Genomic DNA, 14,134 nt, shown 5'->3' with positions numbered 1-14,134 from the left:
GTTATGGTCTTCTACATGACAATAATATGTCAATATCTTCCTATGATAAAATGTAGATCTCAATCTAGTGCTAGCCTAGATCCAGTAGATCTACTAAATTATATCAATTAGTGAATTATTGCAACATATTTATTATTGCTTAAAAATGTATAGGTCTAGAGTCTAGACTATTTTCATATTCAAATTACAATGAGGCCATTACTGTAGACAACACTACCACGTGACATGGAAGAACTACGGAACAGCCCCTTCTATAAATGTCAAATAAAACTATACACGATACAGATCTAGATCTAGGGTTAGCAGTTAGTTTGCAGTTATACAAGCAGCACATTTCATAAGGTCTTAAGTCTCATATTTGTTGTTCTTAATTTTCGTTCCCCCCCCCCCCATTCTTTAACCCCTCCCGTAATCACTTCTTTTCCCTTGAGTTGTCTGTACACTTTAAAAAAAAACTACTTCCGGAAACAAAAATTTGCCACGTGACTGGAATGTTGATCTAATTAAATGAAAAGATGACTTTATTTTAACCTCGTCAAAAGAGAATTAATACCGCAATTGGAAGGCACATTTGACAATATCAAAAGCTGCGGGTGATATCGGCAATGCAATATATATATATACATTCTAAAAGATGTCAACAAAATTTGATATTTTTCATAAGCTTCTGGTGAGTTTGATTATCTCAAATGCTAAGAAGATACCGAAAGAGGTCGATAAATATTAAAATATTAGATTCTAAAATTTTTCTCTACTAAGTAATGATAAAAATAGTTGCCTGCTGGCACACTTATAAATGCGATTAAGATTTGGGTTTGTGTAGCCAAATGAGGTGCTGCCTATAACCTTTTGTATAAGGTAATCTCTTTTGGTCAACTTGTTTTATATCTTTTAATATATATATATATATATATATATATATGTATATATCGTTTGTTCAACTTTTATAATGACAATAGAATCTTTTTAAATAGTAACAAATTCATCATGTAATTTATAAAATAACGTATAATTTGTTTATTCTTTAGACAAATTTCTTAAAACCAGCAACCAGAGGCGTAGCTAGGGTGAGTGAGGGAGGGGGAATTTGACCCCTCCCCAGCCCCCACTTTAGGGGGACCCCAATCGAGTGCATTTTACATTAAATATTAAATATTACGCAAAAAGCAGGGGCTCCCAAAGAGGTCAAGCCAACCGGGCCCCAAATGATGGCAAATTCCTATCTACGCCACTGCCAGAAACTCCTCAATAATGAGCTTTTTGCTATACATTTAGACAAGTAAACAGCCAGTTCCAAGCCCTGGGTAGCTATTCCAATGCAGATGATTTCCCAAAATATATAGAGATTTAAACAAAATGTTTTTAAAACATCGAGGCAAACCATCCCTGTAATGACACTCCCACTTTTCCGCCTGAAAAAGTCTTCTCCATTAATCCATCAGTGCTCTAACAAGCTTTGAATGGCTTTCACTGTTTGCATAATTAACATCAGCGTTCGGGGTACTTCCGTGACATCCTTCAGACTAAAGACTAACAACTGTTCTACTCTTGATTAAAAAAAAAGGTTTACGAGAACTGTTGTCGTCTTTGCCAGGAATTGGATGAGTCTTAACTAACTAATGTATTATTTTTTTTAAATAGTTTTTGGTCAGCACAAATAGAAAGACGTATTAAAATTTGGCTACTCTTTTTGAAAGCAAGACACGAAGAAAGGTTTAGGCAGAACTTTATTTATAAAGCAATCTTTCATTCGTCGCTGGTGTATGATTTTACTCCATACGATTTTTTTTAAAGGTTTGAATGTCGATTTCATTGATGGTTTGTCGAGGTAATAGAGTCTTTCACTTGGAAATCTACAATGAACTCCACCTACGTATTCACATCACCGTGACGTCACCGTGGCCCCACCTTCACCTTACCTTGACTTCACTGTGGCCTGCATCTTCACATTCATCTTACCTTGACTTTATCATTACCATTGAACTCCACCTCGCCGCGACTCCACCGTGACCTCCACCTTAAAATTCACCTCGAAACTACCTTACCTTCTCATCCACATCCGATTCCCCTCACCTGCGTGGTCATTATCTCGTCACCATTGCGCAATATCTTGTCTTAGTTTGACCTAAAGAAAAACGTTATGAAATGAATAAAGAGAGACAAACAAAATCAACTCTTGAAAGATCAGTGTTGCCAACTAAAGAATGCAATAGTTTTGTGCTGTAAGCGAAAGAGGTTAAAAATGATTACAATGATTACGGTCATTAAATTATTTCGCTTTTAAATACTTCTGTATTCTGATCAACGAGTACACAAAAAACTTGCTATTTCTTGAAGTTTCTACCAGGCTAGCGTAAGAACTAATATATGTATTCGTAATATTTCGATAATTGAAACCATCTATTCAGACCAAAAAGACAGTAAATGGCCATTTTCGTAACAGATCACTTTACTTCTTGGAAACTAAGTCTCAGGAAATATTAAATGTATAAATAGAAAAAAAAATAAACTTCAGACTAAAGTTAGAAATACCTGGCACGATGCAGTCTATATGGCACTCTCATGTCTTTATGACAGTCATTCTTTGCAGATTGCAAATCAGAACAAACTAGCTCCTATCATAGCTGTCATAGAAATGGTATATGGAATTGCAACGATCTATTCAGACCAAAAGGACAGTAAATGACCATTTTCGTAGTAGATCACTTGACTTCTTGTTAGCTAAGTCTCAAGAAATATCAAATATATAAATAAAAAAATAAATAAACTTCCGACTAAAGTTAGAAGCCTACTTTAGCTACCTGCTAATGAATGTTTGGCAACAAAATTATTTGACCAACTTCCACGAATGGCACTCTCAAGTTTGTATGACAGTCATTCTTTGCAGATTGCTTAACCCAAATCAGAACAAACTAGGCCTAGTTCCTATCCTAGCTGTCAGAAACATAGTATATGGAACATGCAGCTATAAGAAAATATTAAAAGACGAGCCAGGAAAATGAATCCTCGTATTATTGCGTGAGATCAACTTTATTCACGACAGGAAACTCAAAGAGACGAGAACAAAAAAAAAGATGACTCCCCCCCCCCCTCTCCCCTAGCTCATCTTCTTCCTCTAACAAAGCGGTAAAAGTTTGTCAAGACAAAAGTCATGGCACGGGAAAATTCGGATGAATTCTCCGGCAATTTGCGGTTATTTACGACGTCACCGGAGTTCTTTCATGTCTGGTGGCCATATTGTTTCCGGCCATCAATGGATCCTGACAATGTCGAGGTATTCCCTGAGGGCGGCGTCTCTCGAAATATAATAGTTTGGGAAAGCTATCTAAGATGGGGCCGTTAATATCATTATACGACCAATAAAGAAGTTCGTCTCAATGAAAACTGTCCAACGTAGTGGACACTGGTCTCCTAAAGAAAAGACGGAATTGGAAAGGCAAGGTGGGCTGTTACAAGTCGCCCTTTAAAGTGAAAGCACAACTGCGTCTATTCAAAACACATAAAGAGAAAGAGGCCAAGAGAGAGAGAGACAGAGAATGATACAAAGAGAGAGAGAGAGCGATACAAAGAGAAATACAGAGAGTGAGACAAAGAGAGAGAGAGAAAGACAAATAGAGATACAGAGACTGAGACAAAAGAGACAGAGAATGAGACAAAGAGAGATACAGAGAGTGAGACAAAGAGAGATACAGAGAGTGAGACAAAGAGAGATACAGAGAGTGAGACAAAGAGAGATATAGAGAGTGAGACAAAGAGAGATACAGAGAGTGAGACAAAGAGAGAGAGACAAAGAGAGATACAGAGAGTGAGACAAAGAGAGAGAGTGGAACAAAAAGAGAGACAATGAGAGAGAGAGAAAGTGAGACAAAGAGAGAGAGATTGAGACAAATAGAGTGACAGAGGGTAAAACAAAGAGAGAGATCAAGAGAGAGACTGAGAGTGAGATAGAGAGAGAGAGTGAGAGAGAGAGAGAGTTTGGAACAAAGAGAGACAAAGAGAGAGATCAGGAGAGAGACCAGGGGCGTAACTAGGCATTTGGGGGCCCGGGGGGATTGACCTCTTTGGGGGCCCCTTGCATTTTGACATTCGACATATGACATGAGATAATGTACGCAAATATATATAAGCCCAAAATCAAATTGGTTCAGTATATCAGTAAACTTAACAAAAAAATAATCATGAAGACTCTTTTAATGAATATTGCCGTTGTTTATTAGTTAAATAAGGCACAAGTGACAACTCTCAATTGATATCGCTTCACGTAGTGCATTCTGTGCAGCAAAGAAATCTATAACATCATCTACATCGATACTTTCTAGTATTTGTGACTTCATTGAAAATAAAGCCATGATAAGCTTTTCTTGCGTCATTGTGCTCCTGAGATAGTTTTTGATGAACTTGAGCTTTGAGAATGATCTCTCATATGACGTAATGGAAGTGGCCTGAGTTAGCGGTATTCGGAGAAGGTTGCAAAGTTTGAGCACACGTAATTACCATATGAAGCCTTTTTCCTCAATATGTCTATTGGTGATTGTATTACTGGTTTGTTGATGAAAAGTGCTCGTGCATCAATGACATCATTGAAAAAGCGAGTTGCCATTTATTTCATCATACAAACAGGAAAAGTAGCACAGTTTGTCATAAGCGTGTCTTCATCTAACAGGTGTCTTGGTTCAAGAAGAAACCCAAAGGTATCCATTTTCTTTCCAGCCTTTGGAATCTGCCCTTCATCTCCATATGAAATCTGTCCAGCACTTCTGTCGCAACACGTTTGAATTGCAGTTCTATTGACAGTCCTACATTAGAACTCAACTTCCCATCAAGTCTTTTCTTTCTTCTGGTTGTTTTGATTACAGGGAATCCATAGTATTCACTACCTTCTTTTGCTTTTTCGATGGATTGGGTTTTTGTCAGTTTCTCATCATTTTGCAGAAAGCATGAAAGGGTACTAATTTCTTTAGCAGCTTCCCGTATATGCAGTCCAGACTTTTGTAGTTTCTTCTGAAAGATATTAATTGGGCGCAGGAGCTTTGACCAGAATTTAAGATAGGCAAAAAATTCTTAATTTTCCACAGCATGAAGAAGATTCTGTGCTAATATTATATGGTATTACGTCATTGTTGGTTGTTTATGTTTTGTGCGAAAGCAAAAGGATTCAGAGCATACAAAAGTGGGAAAGATCCATATCTCGTTATGCTCGAGTATAGAAATACTCCGATAAGTGGACTGCCATATTCACCACCACAACTGCTGACGAGTAGAAGACTCAGGGAATCATTCCAACTGATCCCAAACTATTGAAACCATCTGTAGCTGAAAATGCAGAGACATTACTCAACGAACGACAGATGAAAAGCAAAGTGAAATACGATGCAAAAGCTAGACTACCTAAAGATTATTCTGTCGGAGAGTTCGTCTAGGTCAAACATGGCAGAAAGCAGTTGTCATAAAAAAACATTCAGCACCCAGATCTTACATCATAAATAGAAACAATGGAAAAAAAATACAGAAGAAATCAACGCTTTTTGAATAAGAGTTTCGATGAAGACATCTCTGGGTACTATGATACCGATGAAGACAATGAACTGCAAACTGTCGGAACAAACGAAACAGACAGTTATAGACCAATGTCTAGAGAACTTGTTGTGCCAGTCAAGACAACCAGAAGTGGACGAATTGTTAAAGTTCCTAGTAGACAGGGCCGGCCTTAGGCCTCTGCAGCCTATGCGGTCGCAGTGGGACCCGCGCTTTCATAGGCCCCGCGCTAATTCTAAGTATTAAATTAAACCATTATAACGTTAATAAATTAACAGGGTTTTCGCGACCTCCTGATTTTCCAGGGCCTCCAGGAAATCTCATGAAAAGGCAAAATATGCGATAAAGTCCTGAACTTTTTTTGAATTTATTCAGATCTCCTGAAGAATATACCAAATTGACATTTTGGGGTGCCAATAAATAAAAAGTGGCATTGCGAGCTTTCATTTGATAAAAATTTATTGCAAAGACGAAAGTAGGCCTATTTTCAAATTCAAAAAAAAATAATTTTGACATTATGCTTATCCCTACCCAGACTAGGCCCCGCGCGATCCGTTTCGCATAGGGCCCCGCAAATGCTAGGGCCGGCCCTGCTAGTAGATATCACTCTTAAGAACTTTAAAAGGAAGGGTGTGATAATAACTTCAAAAGGAATGATGTGCTAATATTATATGATATTACGTCATTGTTTGTTGTTTATGTTTTGTGCGAGAGCAAAAGGATTAGATGAAAATAAAAAGGGAGTTTCCATTGAATGGAGGAAAGATTAATAGAAATGTAATAACTCGAGTGTGAAGTTTAATTCTGAAATTATAGACGCCAAACCCGAATAATGGACTATTTTAGCATTATTAAGAATAACTTTTAGATCTGTTATACTCGATTCTGTAAATTTTGCTTCAAGGTTAATTAGTGTAGCCACAAAATACTCGCCATTTAGATCTATTATTAGTAAAGGTAACAAGATACCTGGAATTCGCAGTATATCATGCAGTTTTATTCGAGGCAACAATGTTTAAAATGTAAAACTAACTTTAAAAAAAAAACCTTTGATCTCTGTGGGAAAAAATATGTTTAAAATGTCAATAAAGTCAACGTACTGATAGACCTAGATCTAGGTTTAGTCTCTGTGATAAATTTAATCTATAAATGTTGAAAAAAAAGACACCTGTTGACACTATTTGTCAATCAAATATATTAATTTATGTATTTACAAATTTATTTCGGACACCCATTTGGGGGCCCCCCCTAGGTGGGGGCCCGGGGGGATTTTAAAATTCTCCCCCCCACCCCCACCCCCCTTAGTTACGCCACTGAGAGAGACTGAGAGTGAGATAGAGAGAGAGAGTGAGAGAGAGAGTGTGTGGAACAAAGAGAGAGAGAGAGAGTGAAACCAAAGAGAGAGACAGAAACATTGTGAGACAAAAGTAGACAGAGACTAAATCAGATGAAAGCGAATTAGAAAGAAGGATAAAGCATCGAAATCAAAGGAGAGAGAAAATAGAGAGGAGAGTTAATAAGAAGGGGAAAAATAAAAATATAAAAACTATGAAGGGAGAGAGTGTGAATTGCAGTAAATAAGAGAAGCGCTTTTGGACGCCTTCAGGCCAGAGTTTGGTGGAACAAATCGCTCCGCCTGCCTACCAGGCGGTGGTTCTCTCAACCCTTCTATATGGCTCTGAGACATGGACACTGTACAGAAAACAACTAAGACTTCTTGAGCGCTTTCACCAAAGATGCTTGCGCTCCATCATGGACATACGGTGGCAAGACCGCACTACAAACAGCGATGTCCTTGCGCCCCACGGAAACGCTTCAAAGACCATCTTAGGCGACAACTTTCCTTGACTGACATAGAAGAGAGCACCTGGTTGCATGCGGCCTCAGAACGAGACAACTGGAGGTCACTCACAAAGGCCGCGGGAAACACATTTGAGACCAAAAGAAAATCCGATGCCGAGGACAAACGCAGACGGCGAAAAGAAAATCTTAATCAACCACCTGCGGACAATGGTGATGCTTGCCCTGGTGTGGCAAAATATGTGTGTCACAGCTGGAGCTGCGCAGCCACGAGAAATACTGCATTCCTCACTAGACTCGAAGACATGCCTAATTATTATTTATATATAAATGTAAATTAATTAATAATGCATACTAATTTTATTTTATACTAATACTTATTTACCAATGATTTATTGACTATTTGGTTTATTTATGATTCAGGTTTTGTTTGAATGGGCGTGGGAGAAATAATGATCAAACTTTTTACCTGACAGAGTGAGTTGGTATGAGCTTTGTAAAAAATTAACAGGAGTTCTTGAATGTAATGATGAATTTAGCTTTCTCAGTCCGCTATGAGCCTGTCACTTGTTGGGACCAATGAGGTTGGGGAAGAAGAGGCTTACTGTCTAAAGGTTACAGTGATTGCTTTTAAATACAATAAAAAATAGTTGTACGACTTCAATTAAAAATCAAGGCCTCAAGCTTCATCCAGCCAACACACTAACCAAGGTGCCAGCGAAATGCTTATGGAAATAAAAGGCTTTGTAGTTATCGATTGTTAGTTTGAAACTTCCAAGCCACGACCTAATTCTATACACAAAATAAAATGGGGATTAATTCAACTTATTCCACCAAATCTGTCAAGTACAATTTCTTTTCCTCGCTCGATTCTCTTTATGGGTCGACGCTTTAAAGTAAGTTTGAAACAAACAACAGATAAATAAACAATCTTCTATTTTCCTAGGCACCTCACTAGCAGAGTTGTTAGTATGTCGGCTTGGGGAGGCTTGCAGGTCGTTTCCCACCTTTTTTTTTCTCCTCTATGATAGGATCATAAAGTAGTGAGAAAGCTAAAAGCATGAAAAAGTGATAAATGAAAACAATTGGTAAAAATATTATAAATCGCACAGATTTATTGTTGTTAGTCTAGATGAATTACACATTTAATGACATGACTGATTCAAACTAATAATACAGTTATACAGAGTTTAAGCTTTTTTTAAGTACTTTTTTCTTGATTTATTCTCATTAAGAATAACGTCTATAACTTATAACTTATCTTTTGTATGTAATTCGGAGATAAGTTTTAACGAATTCTACTTTTTTCTTGGTGTTAGTCATGTGATACTCTTGGGCGTTTCAATGGCTTGAGATGAAGTGTGTGATGTTTATTGTTTGTTGGTTTCGTTTGAATTTTGTTACTTGTTTTTTAAGCACAATTAAAGTTTGTTTAATTTTTTAAAATATATTTCTTCTTAACGGTCTTACCTTTTATATAAAGTGAATGGTTACGGATAAAGCAGACAGTGTGGCTTTCTGATGTAACTCTAAACAAGCCAACTATAAGTAATAATTTTGAAAAACAAAGCCTTATGTCTAGATAAGATAAAAGATATGATAATTTATATTGGTCCAATCAAATGGAAATTCAGTTTGACTACAGTTGACCACCTCGGCGTAACTACTGTAATAAAATATAGTAATAAAAAAATATAGATGCAAATACGAACAACATTAACACACGAAACACATACACACTCACAACCAGCGCTTTATGAATTTGACTTCTATGAACTTCTCGATGACAACAGCTGATCTTGTAACACTCTGACCGACAGTGGGATAAAGGAGTTTTTTTTTATCTTTCTCTTTTAGTCCTATTGGAAAGGAGACGACCTATTCGTTCAGATCTGATGTAACAATGGGTGCAGGTTGTCTCAATAAATTATGACATTTTTTTAAATATCAAAAAACAATTAATTAATTACCTTCAATTCAATAATTAATCGGTTAACTTTAAAAAAATTGATTCATGTCTTTTTAGGGACAATGAATAATTGTACAAAGTTTCAACTTGATCCGAGAAATGGGAAGTGGGCGAAATAACGTGTAAAAATGTGGACTAGACAGACAGACGGACGGAGTGAGTTGATAGAAGCTTTGACAATATCTTCTCTTTTTCCGTGCTTACAAAGATTTTTTTTTTGAAACTAAACATATTTTATGGGGCATTTAAACAAATGTTTATGTATAGTGATAAAAAGTAAAGTTAAGTTCACCTTTTAGACCTTGTGGTCTATAGGGCAGATGATGTAAAGGTCATCTGTTTCATTGGCCTTCGGTTATCGAGGGTGTCATGTGGCCAGCACAACGACCAACCGCCTTTACTTTTCCCCAACTAATGTCAGTTATTCATTAGAGCTGGGTGAACTCAGAGGAGCCCGAAGATCCCGAAATTAAAAATCCCAGTCTTCACCAGGATTCGAACCCGGTCCCTGATCCGGAAGCCAAGCACTTTGCCTCTCAGCCATCGCGCCTCCATTTATAGTGATAGTATTTATAATATATGATTATATTGACAATAGTATTTATAATATATGATTATATTGACAATAGTATTTATAATATATGATTATATTGACAATAGTATTTATAATATATGATTATATTGACAATAGTATTTATAATATATGATTATATTGACAATAGTATTTATAATATATGATTATATTGACAATAGTATTTATAATATATGATTATATTGAGAATGCTAGTTTGAAAATGAAACAAATAGCGAATGAGTAAATCTGACAGCACCAATTGACTTACTTAGCAGTATAAAAATACAGAGCATCGAATTATTTCCACCAATCAAGAGTCTGCAAACCAGAAATGTTCCACAGCGCATGCATTTCCAATGCGCGTGACAGTGAGTGACGTCACAAACTTTCACCACCATCCCCTCCTCCGCTCGCGTGTATGCTTTCTCACCCCCCCCCCCTTTTTATCGCTAATATTAAAAGGCCTTTCGGAATAGGTTACGATTCGATGGTTAGACTAGAGACTGAAGCGACGTCTTCCATTCCAGTTTAGAACTGTTTGCCTAACCTACTCTAGTAAGAAGCGCTGCATTTTATTTCATAGAAAACAAAATAGCTAATTCATATTCATTTCATTTGATTCATTTCTTATCATTATCTCATCATTCAGTTCATGTCTGTTTTACTAGCATACACATTTTTTTTCCACAGAAATTCCTCATTTTTTGGAGGGCTTCTAGGAAACTCCAAAAGCAAAACCTGTGAAGTGGCGAGAAACTCAAGCTAGTGAAGCAACCAAGCGAATATCCAACGAAAAATGTAAGTTGTCCCGTTTCTCTCATTTTACCTATTAAATACATATTTTGTTAGTAGGGCGGGCTGTCCTCTCTTGGAATGAAGGCTTTCTTTTGTGAACTGGTCTCTTTGTTATATATTTAAGATTAATAATTACTTATTATCATATTTTTAAAATTGGAAACCCTTAAGCTATTAGCATAGAATAGAAAGAATAATCCTACATTGCTTTGGTAACCTAGAAGTACTAGATTACTTTTTTAAAACAAAGCTTATCGAAAGGAAAGAATCACTTATTACTGCCATTTATCTGAAAATGGCAGGGTGTTTAGCTCCCTTTCTACCATAAAAACAAAATTAATTAATTCGTACTAATTGATTAACTAATTAGTTAATTTTTGGATTAATTCATGTATTGTCATCAACTATAAATACTTATATAAAATTTCAACTTGATCCGAGAATGGGAAGTGGGAGAAAAAACGTGTCAAAACGTAATAAAGGGATTTAATCCAAATATACAACCAAAATAATTTATCAGCAATTGTTAATTGAATAATTGGTTAATTTTTTTGATTGACATGCATTGTCCTAGGTGTAATTAAATAATTGTGCAAAGTTTCAACTGTATCATAGAATGAGAAACATACATGTTTAAACACTTTATCATACAGACAGACATAATGAGTTGATATAAGCTTTGCAAAAAAGTTAATTTTGAACGGTAGATCTTAATGTTGCTATTCAATGTAGCAAAGCATGTGGCTAGTTTGAATCTTACGAAGAGAAAGTTATATGTGTAGGCAATCAATGAATATTTTTGTGTTGCGTCTTGTCTTTCTTGTGGAATGTTGTGTTAAATTGAAATGAGTTCATGTCATTAAAACACATTTCCGATAAGGATCAATAATCAGTCTTATCAATATTATCCTTAAATCTTGAATTAGCTACAAAAATCAACAACTTGGCAGAGTTTAACTCACTGATTAACATGCATGAGTAGATTGACACATGAAATGTATAGGGCGTAATTGTCTTCTCTTTTAGAGTACCGTCTGTAATTTAAAAAATAATATAATGTCCGTGTTCTGAAAAGACCTTCAATACCTAGTTGTCTAGTTACTACAACCAATGAATAGAATTATTTTATTTAAAAATGTTTAGTATGGAACTAGAGACACGGTGGTTAAGTGGTAAAGCGCTCGGCTTCCAAACCGAGTCCCGTATTTTTAATTTCGAGATTCTTGGGCGCCTCTGAGTCTAATGGGAACTTGACATTATTTGGTTTGTTGTTCGTTGTGCTGGCCACATGGCACCCTCGATAATCGCAAGCCAATGAAACATAGATCACAATGTCTGATAGGGGAAATTTACTTTCTTTTACTCCAACTTTGTATTTAAAGAGCTTTAAAAAAAAAAAGAAATATTTAGTAGTATGTATTTGTTATTAAAATAAAAATGTATAAAATATACGAAATCTAGATATTTGTAAGAAATTTACTTCTATACTGTTCTATACTTCTATACTGTTTTATACTTCTATACTGTTTCCAGATAGAAAATTAAAGTTAAATAAAAATTAATTGCTTGTGCTTAACAGCGAGACTTTTGGAACAATTTTTAGCAAAAAAAAAAATTCTGAGGAATTCAAAGATAAGAAATGTTTACGCGCCTAAGAAAATATTTTCTACAAGAGTTGTGCGGACAATCAAAGTACTTCGCTGTCTAGTTTGAGTGCAATCTCACTTCCAATGGACTCGAAGATAACTATCAAGTCCAATCTTTGCTTTGAAAAGCAGACCGCACCAAAAGGGTAGTTTGGGTCTCTTGCAGTTTTTCAGGCTTTAGCGAAGTGGTCGGCTCCTCTTCATTAAGGGTCAAACTAAGAGATATGCAAAAACTCCTTAATTTCACTTTCAGTCAGGGTGTTTCAAGATCATTCGTCGTCACCTAGATTTACAAACAAGAAAAAATCCATAATGCGCTGGCTGTGTTTGTGTTTGTGTCTTATCTTATCCCTACCTCTTATGACCACATAAAAACACAATGTTTGTCCAGGTACCACACACACTGCCCTACACAATGTTTGTCCAGGTACCATACACACTCCCCTACACAATGTTTGTCCAAGTACCATACACACTCCCCTACACAATGTTTGTCCAAGTACCATACACACTCCCCTACACAATGTTTGTCCAGGTACCATACACACTCCCCTACACAATGTTTGTCCAAGTACCATACACACTCCCCTACACAATGTTTGTCCAGGTACCATACACACTGCCCTACACAATGTTTGTCCAAGTACCATACACACTCCCCTACACAATGTTTGTCCAAGTACCATACACACTGCCCTACACAATGTTTGTCCAAGTACCATACACACTGCCCTACACAATGTTTGTCCAAGTACCATACACACTCCCCTACACAATGTTTGTCCAAGTACCATACACACTCCCCTACACAATGTTTGTCCAAGTACCATACACACTCCCCTACACAATGTTTGTCCAAGTACCATACACACTCCCCTACACAATGTTTGTCCAAGTACCATACACACTGCCCTACACAATGTTTGTCCAAGTACCATACACACTGCCCTACACAATGTTTGTCCAAGTACCATACACACTGCCCTACACAATGTTTGTCCAGGTACCATACACACTGCCCTACACAATGTTTGTCCAGGTACCATACACACTGCCCTACACAATGTTTGTCCAAGTACCATACACACTGCCCTACACAATGTTTGTCCAGGTACCATACACACTGCCCTACACAATGTTTGTCCAGGTACCATACACACTGCCCTACACAATGTTTGTCCAAGTACCATACACACTGCCCTACACAATGTTTGTCCAGGTACCGTACACACTCCAATACTGAATCGACGCATTCGTTCTAGTTGGAAACATCAAATGTAGACAAATTTTAAGCATAGACAATTTCAATGTAGACAACGTTTAAATGTAGACAATTTCAATGTAGACAAACTTTAAGCATAGACAATTTCAATGTAGACAACGTTTAAATGTAGACAATTCTAATGTTGACAACTCTAGAGCTTAGACAATTTTTAATGCAGCAATTCAAAAATGAAGACAATTAATGTAGACAACTTTAAAATGTATTTGGTCTACTTCAGTCACGAAACGAGTATGGATCAGTTCATAGAAATGGTATGAATGCCTGGGCATTAGTTATGGTCAGAACGCTGTCCCCTACACCGGACTCCCTCCCCCATCTACGCAGCTGGACACTCGGTGGACTTTCTTCGAAAACGGTTCTAACGATTTTCCTAGAAATTTTTTCAGTGTATGTACATTTTTTTTTACCTGATACTGAAGTCCTTCGAAGAGCGGCCCGGCAAAGCAACCATACAATCCTGATGCAGTCCCAGCTGCTAAAATAAATAAAAATAAATTATGGATTTTATATAGCGCTACTTTCATGCTTAT

At 36.6% G+C, this 14,134-nt stretch overlaps 1 protein-coding gene across 1 annotated transcript; it reads left to right on the top strand.

Annotated features, from left to right (window-relative positions):
* The first annotated feature begins 12,698 nt into the window (after positions 1-12,698).
* LOC129921729 (soluble scavenger receptor cysteine-rich domain-containing protein SSC5D-like) lies at positions 12,699-13,562 on the top strand. Its single transcript, XM_056004313.1, has one exon. The coding sequence runs from the start codon at positions 12,699-12,701 to the stop codon at positions 13,560-13,562; it is 864 nt and encodes a 287-aa protein (XP_055860288.1).
* Positions 13,563-14,134: the final 572 nt, after the last annotated feature.

Source organism: Biomphalaria glabrata, chromosome 11 (assembly GCF_947242115.1).
Source record: "Biomphalaria glabrata chromosome 11, xgBioGlab47.1, whole genome shotgun sequence".
Classification (NCBI taxonomy): domain Eukaryota; kingdom Metazoa; phylum Mollusca; class Gastropoda; family Planorbidae; genus Biomphalaria; species Biomphalaria glabrata.
Note: the sequence above shows the minus strand (reverse complement) of the source record. Positions and strands in the feature narration are given on the sequence as shown.

Coding starts and splice junctions, on each gene's coding strand:
- LOC129921729 (XM_056004313.1), top strand. CDS start 12,699: ATGTTTGTCCAGGTACCACACACACTGCCCTACACAATGTTTGTCCAG.